The 15,302-nt window shown below is 36.1% G+C and overlaps 1 protein-coding gene across 23 annotated transcripts in view; it reads left to right on the top strand.

Annotated features, from left to right (window-relative positions):
* AFDN (afadin, adherens junction formation factor) overlaps positions 1-15,302 on the top strand; it is a 129,542-nt gene that overhangs the window by 46,235 nt on the left and 68,005 nt on the right. For 17 of the 23 annotated variants that reach the window (XM_063329146.1, XM_063329138.1, XM_063329143.1 and 14 more), the window contains exons 7-12: positions 3,619-3,730; positions 4,146-4,313; positions 5,711-5,755; positions 12,115-12,209; positions 12,916-13,178; positions 14,757-14,826. In XM_063329146.1, coding sequence (XP_063185216.1) covers positions 3,619-3,730; positions 4,146-4,313; positions 5,711-5,755; positions 12,115-12,209; positions 12,916-13,178; positions 14,757-14,826 — 753 coding nt within the window. The remainder of the gene's footprint in view (positions 1-3,618; positions 3,731-4,145; positions 4,314-5,710; positions 5,756-12,114; positions 12,210-12,915; positions 13,179-14,756; positions 14,827-15,302) is intronic. The other 6 variants (XM_063329154.1, XM_063329139.1, XM_063329140.1 and 3 more) reach the window with 1 other exon arrangement.

Here is a 15,302-nt window from a genome sequence, read left to right as displayed (position 1 = left end):
CTAGAGGGGCTTTTGCCCCTGTTCTTCCACAGTGTTCTGTGGAACACAAATGTATCTTGCACATGTTCCTATTCTTTACTTTTTGTTGGGTTTAAAACAGTGTACAGTGGAATATATAACTTGAGTTTTCTGTTGGTTAGGATTTTCAAATATTTTGTCTCTTTGGCTGGTAGGTGAAGTGTCTTCAAAGAAGACTTAAGCAGTTGACATTTACTTTATTATTAGATGGATTTTAAGTTACATGACAAGATCTTTATAAGGCTGCATAACTATGTGTAATAAAGTTCACTCACTTCTGAAGTTTCTGTTGAAACATGAATGTTGTATGAATTTTTCTTAACACTTAGCATTGACAACTTTTATTGTAAATGGCAGTTTCCTGTTAGCTGCTTGCTTTCATACCCTGGTTTGTGGTGCATCAGGCTGTACCTTTGTGCCCACTTTTAAAGTGCTTTTCTATGTAGTCAAGTAAAGACAAGTTTGTTCCAATATACGGTTTGTTTGTTTCAGTTTGCTTGGTTTGAGTTTCCCCAAATAACATGGGGTTCACTGCATTTCTCTCAAGATGTCAAATTAATTAGACAGTCTTCCCAGCTACCTGTGCATATTCACTTAGGACATAAGACTTGAGGCATGCAGCAAACCAGTTAACTCTTTAAAAGTAGAATCTTGATTAGACTTTTTTTTTTTTAGCATGCTGTTATTTTTCACTTGAGGATAAGGCATAAATAACTTTTTATAATGTCAAGCAAAAACATGTAGTTCATGGTGATTAGGTTTTGGGGTTTTTTTTTTTTTTTTTTTTTTGTTTGTTTGTTTTTTAAAGAAGCAGACATTACAGACATGAGGCTTAAAATACTTTTTAGCAAGTTCCAGTGTTTTTGGTTGTTTTTTTTCAGTGGCATGTGTAGAGCCTGTGTTCCCAACTTGTAAGGAAAATCGAGGATTAATTAATTTGAATAAGCAGATATATTAAAACCATACAGTAGATATGAGTTTTCTAATTAAAAAACATCAACATGACAGAAAAGCTTATTGAAGAGCTGTTATAGCGTGGTTTTTTTTGTGTGTGTGAAACTTTTGTTAAGGATAGATCTGACAGCTTTATCTGTGGCCCCTCTCCCGGGGGTGTAAGTATTTGAGTATTATCTTCTTGTTTATCCCAGCACATGCCTTGGAATTTAAGTCCTAAGTTGCTATGGACTTCACTTCAATTTCTTAGCTTGTATTTCCTGCATGTTTCACTGCATTTTAAATTAATAAATATAGATTGGAATGACTTTATGATAATTCGTATATGCTCATGACTGCAATTGTGAGGAAGCAGAGTATATTCTTCCTCATTATCTGTAATGAGTTTGTTTTAGTTTGTAGGTTGCCAGCTGACAACCTGCTTGTGAGACTTGTGACCTTAAGCTGGTTTTACCCTTCTCCATTTCCTCTGCTGTTGCAGAAATCAGGGAACTGTCTGTGCCTGATCTCAGCAGTCTGTATGGATTCAAATTCATGAAAGGATATTTAACTGCATCTTCTACTTTTCAAAATGAAAGCAGCCAGTCTGGCCCAAACCACGTCAACCCATGAACCAAACCCCAGTCATAACACAAACTTATTCCCATGTTTTTCCGTTATTCTAAAATGTGAGAATTTCAGCTTTGTGGCTGACATTGAGGCAGCATTTGCCTAAAACAGAGATGTTTTCTAAAACGTCTTCATCACAATTAAAAGTCTCTTGGCCTGCATAAGCTCAGGTGTGGTGTTTTGTCTTTACGCAGATTAGGTCACACACTTTTTTTAAGTGAGGTATGTCTGAGTTATCGGCTCACGCTTCCTGAGGAGGAGCAGCAACTGTCTGGGAGGACAAGGCATTCAGTGCATTTCTAACCCCTCTTTTCTGACTTGTCTAGTTTACCTTTGCTGCTGTTCAGCCCAATGACAAGTACAGATGCTTATCCAAGTTCCAAGGCAGAAGTAATAACAGGGTCAAGTAGTAGCCCCTATGTATTTATATCTCATCTGTCCTCTAACTTCACTGCGTTTGGGTTTTCTTTGGTTTGCTTCCCAATCCAGTGTTGGTCAGCCCCTGGTATGCATGTAGTTCTTGTAACTAGTTACCTTCTGTCTCCAGGGCTTTCAAATTTAAAAATTGTTGCTTGTTGAATAAGGCTTGAAACACAGTGTTACTTTAATTAGCTAATCAAAATTAGGTATGGGTATAATTGATTGTAAAAGCCAAGATGTGAAATAGGAAAGAGTGGTTTGGCAGGATAAGATTAGAGTGTAGATGTGTTTCTGTTTCCCTTTGGTTTATACATTTTAATGTTTTCCTTGTTTTATAATATCTTGTCTATTTGAAAATCTCATTAAAGATAATTTAATTAGTCCTATGTTTAGCCAGGTTTTGCATAGAAAATGTTTTAGGGAAAGACCAATGACTCGATTACATACTTCTGATCTTAAATGTACTTCTTTCCTGCTTGGAAGAAGATGAAAGGACGTTTGAGGTGGATCTGTGAGAACTTAGTTAATGCTGAAATAGGCATGGAGAGGAGGCGACAAATAAGAGTGGAAAGCCTCTTGAGGGCTGCAGCGTGGTAGGGTGCAGTAGCCAACAGCTGCGTTACTTCAGAAGGTGTTACCTGGGTCATAGTTCAGAGATGGGAATAATCTTGAGTAGTTTGTTTAAAATAGAGTTGTCTGTGAATTTAAATAACATTGTTAGGATCACAAAAGAGGGAGCAAAATGTATATTTATTTTCTCTTTTTAATTTAATTCCATTTTGAAAGATCTGTCTTTAACTTAGAGGGTACTCGTGCCCTGTAATACTGCCTGTCATTGCTTTTTATGCTTGATTGCTGTGGGGAGCGGTAATGCAAATGTGCGTGAAATGACAGGTTGTGTCTCCTCTAGACTCAGAACTCATGAATCAAGGTTTCCCCCTTTCTCTCTACCTTGTAAGGATACAGCTGGGTAAAAGGTACAAGCAGTCTGTGTTTCTGTTCCCAAAGTATACTTGGTTTTGGTACTTCCTTAAAGCTATACAGCATGAAGCAGTTGTGTGAAATGCTCCAGTCGTGCCCTTAGTCTCCGGGTAGACCAGGTAAAGGTTGGGTAAGACAAGGACAGGAGGCTTCATGACATTCTCTTTGCCAGCTCGTCTTGCCATTTCTAAAGATACTTACATGTTGCGTTAGTGGAATGGCATTAGCAAAATGAAAGGCTGATTCCAGTGTGTGAGATAATAAAAGGAAATATCATGTTTATTTTTTACTATCACCTCCACAGATTTTATTTTTTTCTTCCCCTTGACTGTTGAGAAATTGGAATAATTTTGTTTACTGGAGGATTGTCTTGTCTCCCTTAAGTGTAACTTGCTTTCCTTTGCTTTTTAAATATATCTGGTGTTTTGGGAAGCGTGATTTAACTGTAACAAGAGGCAAGAGAAGAGAGTTAGAAAAAGTCTTGGAAAGCAAAATGCATGTCAAGTTAGTGAATTCTTTTGCTTTATCTCTTGTTATAAACAAACAAACAAAAAAGAAATCAGAAGATAAACCTCTGAATCATATGTTCTAATTGTACACTAACAGCTCAGAAAACTGATAATCGTTCTTTTCTAGGTCATGCTGCCTCCTGGTGCTCAGCACTCTGATGATAAAGGTGCTAAAGAAACTATTCTTGATGATGATGAGTGTCCACTGCAGATATTCAGGGAGTGGCCTAGTGATAAAGGTATGTCTAAAAAGCTTTAAGAGATTTTTGTCCTTTGGGTGCTGTAAGCCATGGTGTGGACCCCCTGTAAAGTAAGAAATTGGAATATATATTTTAAGTGTTTGGTTTTCAGGCACTTTTAATACCAGATGCTTTTAGAGTTATTTACTATTTCATTCAGCACTGTTTATAGTAATGCATCTTTCAACAGTAGAAGTATTTTACATTCTATCCTGAAGTTTCTAAATTATCCACTATGGAAAAGTATGCTATTAATCTTTTCAATAATTTTAACTTAAAAATAACTATGTAAAGAAGTATCAGGAACTTAGTAAGCTGAAAGTAATCCTATGGAATGCTCACAAATTAATAGATGTTGGATGCATGCTTGTTCACGGATAGTGAGACTCAAAGAATGTATAATATTGTGTTCTAGGAATACTAGTCTTTCAGTTAAAAAGGCGGCCTCCTGATTATGTCCCAAAGAAATCCAAGAAAATAACTGATGGAAAGCCATTAAAGGGGAAGGAAAGAGTTGACGGGTCTGGCTATGGCTCTTGCCTTCCTCCTGAGAAACTACCATACCTGGTAGAACTAAGCCCAGGTAAGAATTCTGGTTATCTAATAATCTGAATTACATTATTACATAATCATTTAGATTTTCCAAAAATAAGACTTTCATTGGAAGCACAAGAAACTCTGTTGGCAGTGTAAGTGAATGCCACATCAGTTGTTCTTCTGATGTCGGATTCTTAACTGGGGATATCTAGGGATAGAGCTGCATATTGCTACAATATCGAAATTTTAGTAGCAAATGTTTGGAGTTAAAAAAAAAAAACAGGGGAGAAATGACTGATGAAGACTTCGTCTCTCTTACCATGGTTTCAAGTACGAATTTTTAAGTGGTTCAAAATGAAAAAAATCCTTCAATCTTTAATTTCTTTTGGATTTTGAGGTTTAAAACTTGGTAAGTTGTCAAATAGTTGAAGCCATTGCCTTGTAATTTGGGGGAATGACCAGAAAAGCACTGCCTAAATTTGGTTTGTTTTACATTCAGAAGTGTGCTGTAGCATACCTGGTAAGATATATTTGGCAGCACCATACATGAAAACTACATTTTTAGAAGGACAAGAACATGAATTTTTAAATCGAACTTACTTGCTAAACATTTTTCATCTTATATGGAAACTTCAAATAACTAGCAAGGCTGGGTTTTATTTTGGCATCATTGCAACTCTCCGGGCTGCATTGTAATTTAAAATTAATTTTATGATCTAGGAACAGCCAGGGGAGCTTTGTTGTTGGTAGCACAACAACTGATAAAACACGTGTAACTTCTACTCTTAATTTCTGTTGTTTTCACATTTAACGATTTAGATCTGTACTTTCATTTTTGGTGATTTAGTTATTTGCAGCTCAAAAAAAAAAAAGCCAGGTGAAATTAGCAGTACACAGAGTATATTAAGTGTATTTTATATGGTGTTCTATATGCTGCAGTTTGATTTGCATATTAATATTTTGGGTTCTTTCGATAGTACTTTTGATTTCTTGTGCTCTAAACTCCAACTCTTCGTGGAGCCTCCTTGCTTTAGTATTAAAGCGTTGTGCTTGGGCAGTGGAGCAAGACATCCATTAACTGAGAGAGGAAAAACAATCTGAAATGCCACAGGTGGCAACGCAGTTTACTAAGCCTTTGCACATTGCCTGTGGGCCTGACCTATTGTTCATGTTTTTCTTCTAACAGCTTGTTGTCGCTTTTCTAAACAATAAGGATTGTTTCATTCAGTAGCTTTGTAGTACTGATGTCTTTATATTCTATGCGGTTTCTAAAGTTGAAAGAATTTAATACACTTCATCCTTACAAACTGAATAAATGTTGTCTGGCTACAGTTTCACCCTTTCCTGTCTTTTCTTTTCCTGCCTCTTCCGCATGTTCTGCATGGTATCTGTTCTGCTGGTGCTGCCTTCACCTGGGTCCTCTGCATGTGTTTCTAACCCCAGGGAGAAGGAATCACTTTGCCTACTACAATTATCACGCTTACGAAGGTAACGCTATATTTAATACTGTTCTCTCATTAGTCACTAAAAACATTGCTAGCTGTAAATCTTTTGTTTCTTTTTGATAAATGAAAGGCTCATCTTGCTTATCTTCCTTTTTTTTCCAAGGGACTACTTCTGTGAAGTAGTTAATGTCTTGTCAGCTGCCATTTAATTATTCTATCTGTGAACAAACATCAAACAGATCGTGAACATGCTATTATCTGAAGAGTTTAACCTTCCAGCTAAGGTTAACAACTAAATTTCATAGTGTTGTGGTAGGAAAAAAAAAAACAAAACACAAAAACGTTCCTTGATCAATCTACTTGCAGAGTTCATTGTTAAAAAGTGAATTGGGTAAATGGCATGGACTTAATTTTGTCTTTCAATGTTTGACTGCATTGATACAGTGGATGAAATCCATGATGATTTTTATGTGAAATAGTGTTTCACTGGTAAAGTGACCTCACTTTCATCTCTTCGGTATTTGTGCTGGCCTGGTTTGTGTTGTTTCTAACATTAACAGTGTACGTCAAAGAGATTTATGCACATTGTTCAGTTTTATCTGTAGCATTTGACATTGATAACCAAATCTGCAAATTATTATGGATCTTTGATTCTCTTTAGAGTTCAGAGTAATATGCAGGTATGTCCTGATTTGGCCAAATAGACAAGAATACAAAGCCACTTTCTCCTTCATTGTGAAATGTCTACCAAAATACTTTTTCCTTTTCTTAGTTTTCTAGCATCTGCTCCTCATTTTATTTTCTAGACTGCTGTAAAAGTACTATATGTCTGTTGATGTTGCTCACCCTTTCATGGCTGTGGAGTACAATACTGGGGTTTAAAGAACTCTGTCCAAACTTATGCCTGCAGTGCTCAACTCTTTGATGAATTCAGACTTCCATTTCATTAACATCATTATTCCAGCAAGCAGAGAAGTTCCATAGAGTGTGCTGAACTAATAAGCATAGACAAGCTCTGCAGAAACACCTGAGTAGAAAGGTTGAAATTTAGTTGCATTTCTCTGGAAAACAAATATTACAATTTCTTAGATCTTTATCTCAGAGTGCGAAAAAGAGCTCTTACTAGTCTAGAGTCCAGTCTGTCTCTTTGGAACAATGCATTTCAGGATACTTGTATTTATTATAGAAGTAACTCCTGTAGAAGTGTCCTTCTGTCAAAACATTTGCTGTTTATATTCTTGCAGAAGAACCTGGCAGACTTCAGTTTCATGCCTTGTGCAATTGCACAGATTCAGTAAGTTTGCACTTCTCCACAGCTGCTGACGTTGCTGGTTGTATGACTGTTTTACAGACTGAAGATCAGATTCTGCACAGTACGGTAGAGGATGCACTTCAGTAGCTTGTGGCTGTAAATGTGGCAGTCAGTAATTGTCTCTGTCTTCGAAGTCATGTAAATGAACCAATAAACAGAGATGAATCTGACAGTAAAAGAAATTGACTGGGTAGACTGAAGTGAGACAAAGCAGCACTTTGAGTAGCTGATACTGCCTATGTTATCTGTGAATATCGCTGCTGATGAGTTCAGGGATGTTATTGACTCCAGTTGTTCAATCATAATATTTAAAGACTGAGAGAAATGACAAAAAGCCTTTTTTTTTTTTAGCATGTGAGCCTCTGAGACTTATCCTGCAAGCCCGAAATAAAAACGATAAAGGATTAAAAAAAAAAAAAGGCAAAACCTTTTCTCCCTGCCTAATCATGAAAAAGCAACACGGAGCTGTAGAGTTTACAGCAATGGGAGATGCTGGGAACATGCAGGTATGTTCCTGGCATAAAGAAGGCACAAAGAAGAATTACAGGAGGGTGGAGAAGCTTGAAAGCCTTGGCCAGCACAGTTTCCCTACCCAGCCTTCTTTCTGAGAACAGAACTGCAGTATGGTGTGTAGTAACACATACACGTTAGTCTGAAGGAGCTTTGTTGTCTGCCACATTCCTCACTGAATCTTCCTGTAAACAGAACGTTTACTGTTGGCTCCTTCTGCTGGAAGAGCACATCTTGTCTGAAATTTAGTAGCAGAATTATGTCCTGAATTCGACATGATATTTCAAATCTGCCCAGCCAATCTCTTAAACTTCTTACTCTCTAAATTCTTAGCACTCCAGAAGTTGTGCAGGAAATCTGTTGCTTTAATATAACTTAATTTTTAAGTCGATAGGTGCAGTCCCTTGTGTGGATGTTTCTGTTCAACTTTGGGGCTTGCTTGTTTTCTATGATCTTATCTTCATCATTTGGTTTAGTCTGTTTTTAAGTCGATACTATTTCCCAGCATTGTTTCAAGCACTGGATTAGCAAAATCAATTGAAACTGTCATCTCCAAAGTGGTTTAGGGTTCACATTTTAGTGGCAAATGAATTTAAAATGTAAATCCATGAAGGGAGGCCTGTCTTGTCTTTTTCTGTTGATCAAAAATGTACATTTGTATTATGAATCACTGAGTTGATGTGCTTACAGTGACTGTTCACTTCTGTTCACTGCACAGTTTTTTTTAACACTGCTATTTGAAGTATGAATGTAACTGTATAAACCCAGTCATGAAATCTATTTGTATTGCATCCTTAGCATGGAAAGTGATAGAAAGCCACAGTTCTCACACGTTTTACATATACAATTTCACTAGTGACTATAGGTGAATAGTAATATACTGTGCATCTTTTTACTCTACATTGTGTGGTTTATAGCAGTTTTTATGCTACATTTACACACTTTAGTGTTTTTGAAAAAATCTTTTTTTCTAAATCAATTTCCTGCCTGGTCTTTGGTGATAGGGTCTGCTTTCCCATTGAGGGTTACTTCTTGAAATACAAGTTTTCAGTCTGCAATAGGCAGTATACATAGATGTATATGTTTCTTTGTATGTGTACTTCTATCATGGGGGAAATTAGCTTGTGAAACTTACTTCAAATGCAGATTGTACCAAGTTTATTTGAACCCTCGTATGATGTCACTGGGAAAAGCTTTGTCAGGTAGATAATTAAGTTTAATATATGCAGTAGTGGCTAACTTGGTCTCTTGAATCATAGTTCTTGCTTGCTTCTTCAGTTTATGTCTTGGAGGCACATCTGGGAGACACGTTCCAATTCCATTTTCTAAGCTTAAAAAAAAAAACAACCCAGACTAGATGTTTTCTGTACCTATTTAGCCCTGTTAATGTTATTCAGTCATGGGTGCCATAGACAGAATACAAGCCATCTTTCTTCCATGCCACGTGTTTACTCATGCATGTGTATAAAATGAAGAGGTTTGTATAGAAGTCATACATTTTCCTTAGGCCTCTTGCTGCTTCTTCTGTATTGTTTATTAATGCCCACCTTCCAGAGAACTTTGACCTTTCAAATTTCTGAATTAAAAGAAAATTGTTGTTGTGCCATATAAAACCCCCAGATAGATTATTGCTTCATCCCTTACCCCCAAATCCTGGACCTTGAGTTGTATGACTTGGATCGTGTGTATCATATTTCTGGGCCATCATAAATCTTTACAGTTTCGTCCTTAGAGGCTAAGAACAGCCGCCTTGGACTGTCGTGGTTTGGGGAGCAGGGACTTTGCCATAGGTTTGGTAGAATCTGTATCCTGCTGCATTGAGTTGAGGTATGCATTCCAAACAACATTTAGGCGAACTTCCAGCTCTTGAAAAACAGGAAATACAAGAGTTTTACGTTGTAGTATAATGCAACCTTGCTTCCCTCCTGCATCTCTCCCCTAGAGCAAAAAGGCTTTTCATCCTTTTTAGAATTTCTAGTAATTCCCTTCAAGTTTAGGATACCTTTTACTGTAGAAGGTTTGGGGTTTTTTTTGTTACATTGGATGGTCCTGAGAAACAAAACAGTCTTAATTTGTCTCAGCAGAAGCATTGTGATGCTAAAATATATTTCTCATGTGAAAGCACATTTTACATGACATGCATCTATACCGAGGATATACAGTGATGTGAGGTAAAAGTTTATTAGCAGGAACTTGTTTATTGATTGATTATTCACAGTTGCTGAACTCGGGAATGAGATCCAGAAGTTATCTTAAATAAACACTTGAAAAACATAATATTTTATCATGTATTTTACACAATATTTCAGAAATGTGTAAGAATGTTTTAAAGTGTTCTTTGCTTTTTTTTTTCTTTTTAAGATTTTAAAAAAGAAAAAGTATGAGGCGGTGGGGGGAGTATATTTAGTATAGGGGTAAAATCACTGGACTGTAAAGCCTATTCTCTAATCTGTGTATCAAGATCTTAGGAGAAAGTGCCATAAGAAATTACGAACAAAAGCCCTAGATAACTAGCCCTGTCTTCTATGTCGCTGACTGGTATTTTTGCATGTTGAATAAGGGTCCTCGCCTCCAAACTGAATCTTGTATCCTTTGGGTGCCAGTTTTACGAAACTGGGATGTGGGTATGAGAAGGAAATGTTTTACTTTTGGATTCATAAATAAATAAATGGAGGAGCTACTCTAGTTTTTGATGTGTACGTTGTGGAGAGACAGAATAACGATGCAGAGAATTGGAGGTAAGGAGCCAAATGTATTCAGTAGCATATTACATGTCTGCATTTGGTGATATTGAAGATGCAGCCATATAATTTCCGATCAGCATTGTTAAGTATTAAAAATTGCACACAATTTAAATTGCTGAAGATACAGTATTAGCATTACCTTTTTTTAGTGTTCAGTGATATTAGATGTATGTCTGTATAGACCCAAATATTGGGATTTAATAAAAGGCTTATCCCTGTACCTGAAAAATGTTTAAAAGATTGAGTGCTTTTATGTTTAATACTACTTTTGTGATGGATGATGTACTACTATTATGACAGTGATTCTAAATATGTTCAATAACTGGGTATTACTATAGTATCAACACTTAACTTTGGTATTTATAGTACTACTCTATGGACTGTCTCTGCCTGATGTCTTTATGTCCTAATACCATCACGACACCCTCAGGAGCAGCTTACTAGTAGGAGGACACATTATACTTTCCCTATGTCAAAATCATGTGAAACTCTGTTGTCGTTCTTCATTGATAACCCAGCTTCTTCCACTCTCCATTCACTTTGTGTTTTCTGGATTTTTTTTTTTGTACTGTTGCCTTCCTTTCTTTGTATCTTCTGCTTTTAGTCAGTGTATTGTTCTTAACTGTTAAGCTTTTTCTGTGCTGTTGGCTTTTAATTCCTTTAAATACTGTTCATTGAAGGATTGATAGAGGACTATATAGACTAAGTTATATGTTATGGTTAAAGGGCTTTTATTCTGATTTAAATGGACAGACCCTGGTAGTAATGCTGGGAGTTTACAATTAGATTTATGGAGGTTCTGTTTATATTGACTTTCATTTAAAATTTGAAGATGACTAGTAAACTACTGAAGATGGTATCACTATATGTGCCATGGCTTTAATAATATTCTCTAATGGTTTTGGGGGATGACTTGAAATCATTGTTCATGTCCACAGGTAAGACGTTCTTTGTCTTGCAGCCTCCACTTTTTGGATCTTCCCTTTGGAGGGGAAATTGGAGAGAAGTCAGAAGTGACAATATTAATTTAATATCTGATAGTATTTAAAGTTGTAGTGTTTTCTGGGAAGCGGGGAGGATTTATATGTATGCCAAAACCCATCTGTGTTAGCCTGTGAAGGCAGCAGCTAAATCCTGTGCTACATCCAGTGTTTCTTGTGGTATTTTATTTTATTTGGACAATATGTTCTTTTGGGCAGAGGAGGAAGACTAACTTTATCTTTGACCTCATTTTCTGCAAGATGAAAATACAGGTCAATGGGACTATAAAGATAAGTCCAGAAATGCTACAGTCCTGTATATCAGGACTGAAGCTGTCATAGGTAAACATTTTGTAAGATTCTCTTTTAATATCACCCTGTTTCAGTATCTGATGAATAGGAAACACTTTGGCATGTTGGCCACCCAACAGTAGATATTGCTGATAATCTGTACTTTTAGTAAGATCAATAAACACTATTATTATAGAGATCTGCAGATACCTAATTTTCTAAATCTTCTAAACCCATATTGGTATACCCGTATAAAATCTTAGAAATTAAGAACAATTGTATTGCTTAAACTATTAAGGAAATAGAGGAAATCTTCCAAAGTATGTTTGTAATAGTAGTTCTTGATTAATTTGTTCTTTGCACTTGTGGAAAACAGCCACTCTGAGTGGGCTCTGTCTGCTTTCAGTGTTTTCACACTACGATGAACAAATCTTGAAATAATGTCTCTCGGTTATTTTTTTAGTGAACTTTGCTAGTCTGAACTAAATTGCAATAATGTAGAAATACTGTGTGAGTACTTGAAATGTCATAACTTGCAACTTAATGTTTATCACTTGCTATACAGATGGTTCTGACTCCAGAGATAAGCCAAAGCTCTATCGTCTACAATTAAGTGTCACTGAAGTTGGAACTGAAAAATTTGATGACAATTCTATTCAGGTATGGAGGGGAAAAAAAAAAGCAGATGACAAAACTGATCCAATATCTGGTCAGTTATGTATAGTTGTGTAAACTAGTAAAATACTCTGTGAATACCCTTCAGAGTTAGAAGGGTAAAATATTGCTGCAATTTCATGTTAATGGTGATAACTCTCTGATTTATTTTATTTCCTCTGCCTTGCTTTAAGAAGTAAGGATTTCATTATTTAAAATGGGTATCAGTGTTACCATAACAACTTAATGGCTTTCAAGTCCTAGTCTCAACCCCTTTGAGTGAGATAGGATTTCTTAAATGTATAAAACAAACATAGTTGTATGAAGTTCATGCCAGGGAGTCTCTTATAGCACCCTGGATCCACGTCAGTGCAGGTAGTTGACTTGTAAATACTTGCATTGTGAGATTTCACATCAAAACAACAAGTGGAAGAAAACAGTTCTGAACAGCATGTGACCAAAAAAGTGAAAAACTTTTCATTAAGGGATTTCTGCCGCACATTTTAGTTGAATGTCTGGTTTATTATCTCTGTTGCAATGAAAATTGAAGTGAAACTACTCATTTTAGTACCACTCATCTGTGTTAAATTCATAAGCAAGCAAAGTTAAGTTACTAGTCTGTGAGTAGGGTAAGCTGCAGCTCAATCTTTTTGTTTTAATTTCTGCTGTGGTATAATTTAGCTTATTCCATGTTAATTAATTTTATTGCTAGTTATTTGGTCCAGGAATTCAGCCTCATCATTGTGACCTCACTAATATGGATGGAGTTGTTACTGTAACCCCGAGAAGCATTGATGCCGAAACCTATGTGGAAGGTCAGCGTATTTCAGAAACCACTATGCTGCAAAGTGGAATGAAGGTTCAGTTTGGGTCATCTCATGTATTTAAGTTTGTGGATCCCACTCAGGACCATATTATTCCTAAAAGACCTGTTGATGCAAGTCTTATGGTCAAAGGTCCAAGACACAAAACTGGGTGAGTAAAATTTATTTTCTTGCCACTGAGATGAAGGGGGAAGCCTTGGAAAAAGTAGAGAATGAGAGCATTATAAATGGCCTGTGACTAGAGTATGACTTTAAATGAGTTCTGAATAGCTACTTTTAAGTCTTAAATATGTAATAGCTATTTTAATACTTGAGCTCCACCTTGTGATTTTTTTAAGGATTAGCAAGTGTATTTTTCATGATGAAGTATTCGGCCAAGTTTTCCTGGTGCTCACTGCTGTGTTAAAAACAGTGGAATGCCGTATTTTAATGTATTTTCAAAGTTCATCCAGCCTTCAGGAAAAGTAATGAATTGGCTGAATGTTTTCAGAGAGCCTGTTTTTTGGTTTTTTTCTAAGATAAGTTCTAAAATTCCACTAGAAGGATTTGGAAATTAAGTAGGGTGATCAGGAAATGACACTGTCAAGGTGGGGTGCTAAATGTCTCAATATAGCAACCACTTTTTAAAGTGCGATTAATTATTTGCTAGTTTCTGTGTTGCAGGGAGTAATGGTTCAGATGTCATTCCTGTTGTTTCTGTGTGTATTCATGTTTTTGAAAGGTGCATGATAAAAATACTGATTATAATTTAGTGACTTGTAGGGGCTCAGGTATTGTGTTCAGTGGCTATAGAAATATCCAGGAGAAACAGTCTTAAAATCAGACTGCATAGCATGGAAAAAAAATAACATTATTCCATTCTCTCTAGGTCCCAGTGAGGTTACTATTGTAGTATACCGTGGTTTAGGAAAGAAACAAATTGGCTTGGAGGGGAATGAGAGGAAGATGCCTAGGGAAGGAGGCTCTTCTGGCTAATCTTCTGAGTTAATATAGATGTATACTTCAACCATTATTATTTTTTTTTCTCCACTTTATTTTAATGTGGAAGTACCCTGTGTGCTTGTTGTAGGACCTGTCTGCAGGAAGACCTCCACCCATTTAGCTGTCATGTGGTACTTCTGCTTAAATCTTGTGTTCATTCTATGTCTAGCCTGCAGATCAATAAACAAATGCTCTCGCAGGTTTACATAGTCAATTGCAAAGCGCTGTACTACTGCAGAGCTTTAACTGGAGAGCAAAATCTCTGGCAAAGGGCTATTGCAGCTTGAAGAATCAAATATTTTTTTAAATCTTTAGAATAAGCAGATAATAAAATGCATTACTATGATTTATGAATGATTTACATGATTAAGATTGTTGTACATCTAGTACTACAGAGCTGAGCAAAAAAATTGTAGCAAGTCTACTACAGTGAATACAATACCTTGAACATATTTTTATGTGGTTTTATATTTGTATTATTTATGTTTATGCATATTTATATTTTCTCACTTGACTGGGAAAAAATGTAGCTAAGAATCTGTTTTTCCAAAGGAAGTTATCTGTATAAATATTTGTAGTGGTTTTATGTAAAGAACTGATACAATGTTTTAAAAAGTGAATATTAACTGGAGTCATGGTATACCCCTTGGAATTTTAATTTACTAATTTTAGCTACTCTGTTCCTCGTTTGTTAAATGTTTAACAATATAACTTCTAAAAAGTACTTGAAATGTTATCTTGCTTTTAGTGCTGTTCAGGAAACCACATTTGATCTGGAGGGAGATGTTCACAGTGGAACAGCATTACCAGCAAGCAAGGTATTATATTATGCGTAAATTAGCAATAAATAGTAAAATATCACGTGTAAGTTAGGCCAAAATTATAACATCAGTAGTATTTGGTAAAGTGTGGCCAGTTCATTGTTCTCCCCAGTCACTTCCTGTTGTGGGTGGGCTTGGGTATTATGTGCATTTTTAAAAAATTTATTTTTTTTTCCCACAAAACTGTTCTGTTTAAATTTGTATTAACATTTGGCATGTGTTCTGTGCCAAGACTATTAACTTCGTTTTAGAAAGGGAAACTCCTTGAACCTGGAATAGTTTCTCCCCAAACTGACCTGTCGAAGGCAGATTACATGCAGGTAGAGATTCATATTAGAAATGATACAACGTTATCTCATGTAGGTAGCGTATGACTATTGTCAAATGTGAAAGGGTGTTCAACTTTAATTTAACTAGGCTTTTAAAATTTAATGGATGTGACTTCTGACTTCAATAGAGCTCATGTACACACA

The sequence above is a fragment of the Chroicocephalus ridibundus genome, chromosome 3 (assembly GCF_963924245.1).
Source record: "Chroicocephalus ridibundus chromosome 3, bChrRid1.1, whole genome shotgun sequence".
NCBI lineage: Eukaryota > Metazoa > Chordata > Aves > Charadriiformes > Laridae > Chroicocephalus > Chroicocephalus ridibundus.
Note: the sequence above shows the minus strand (reverse complement) of the source record. Positions and strands in the feature narration are given on the sequence as shown.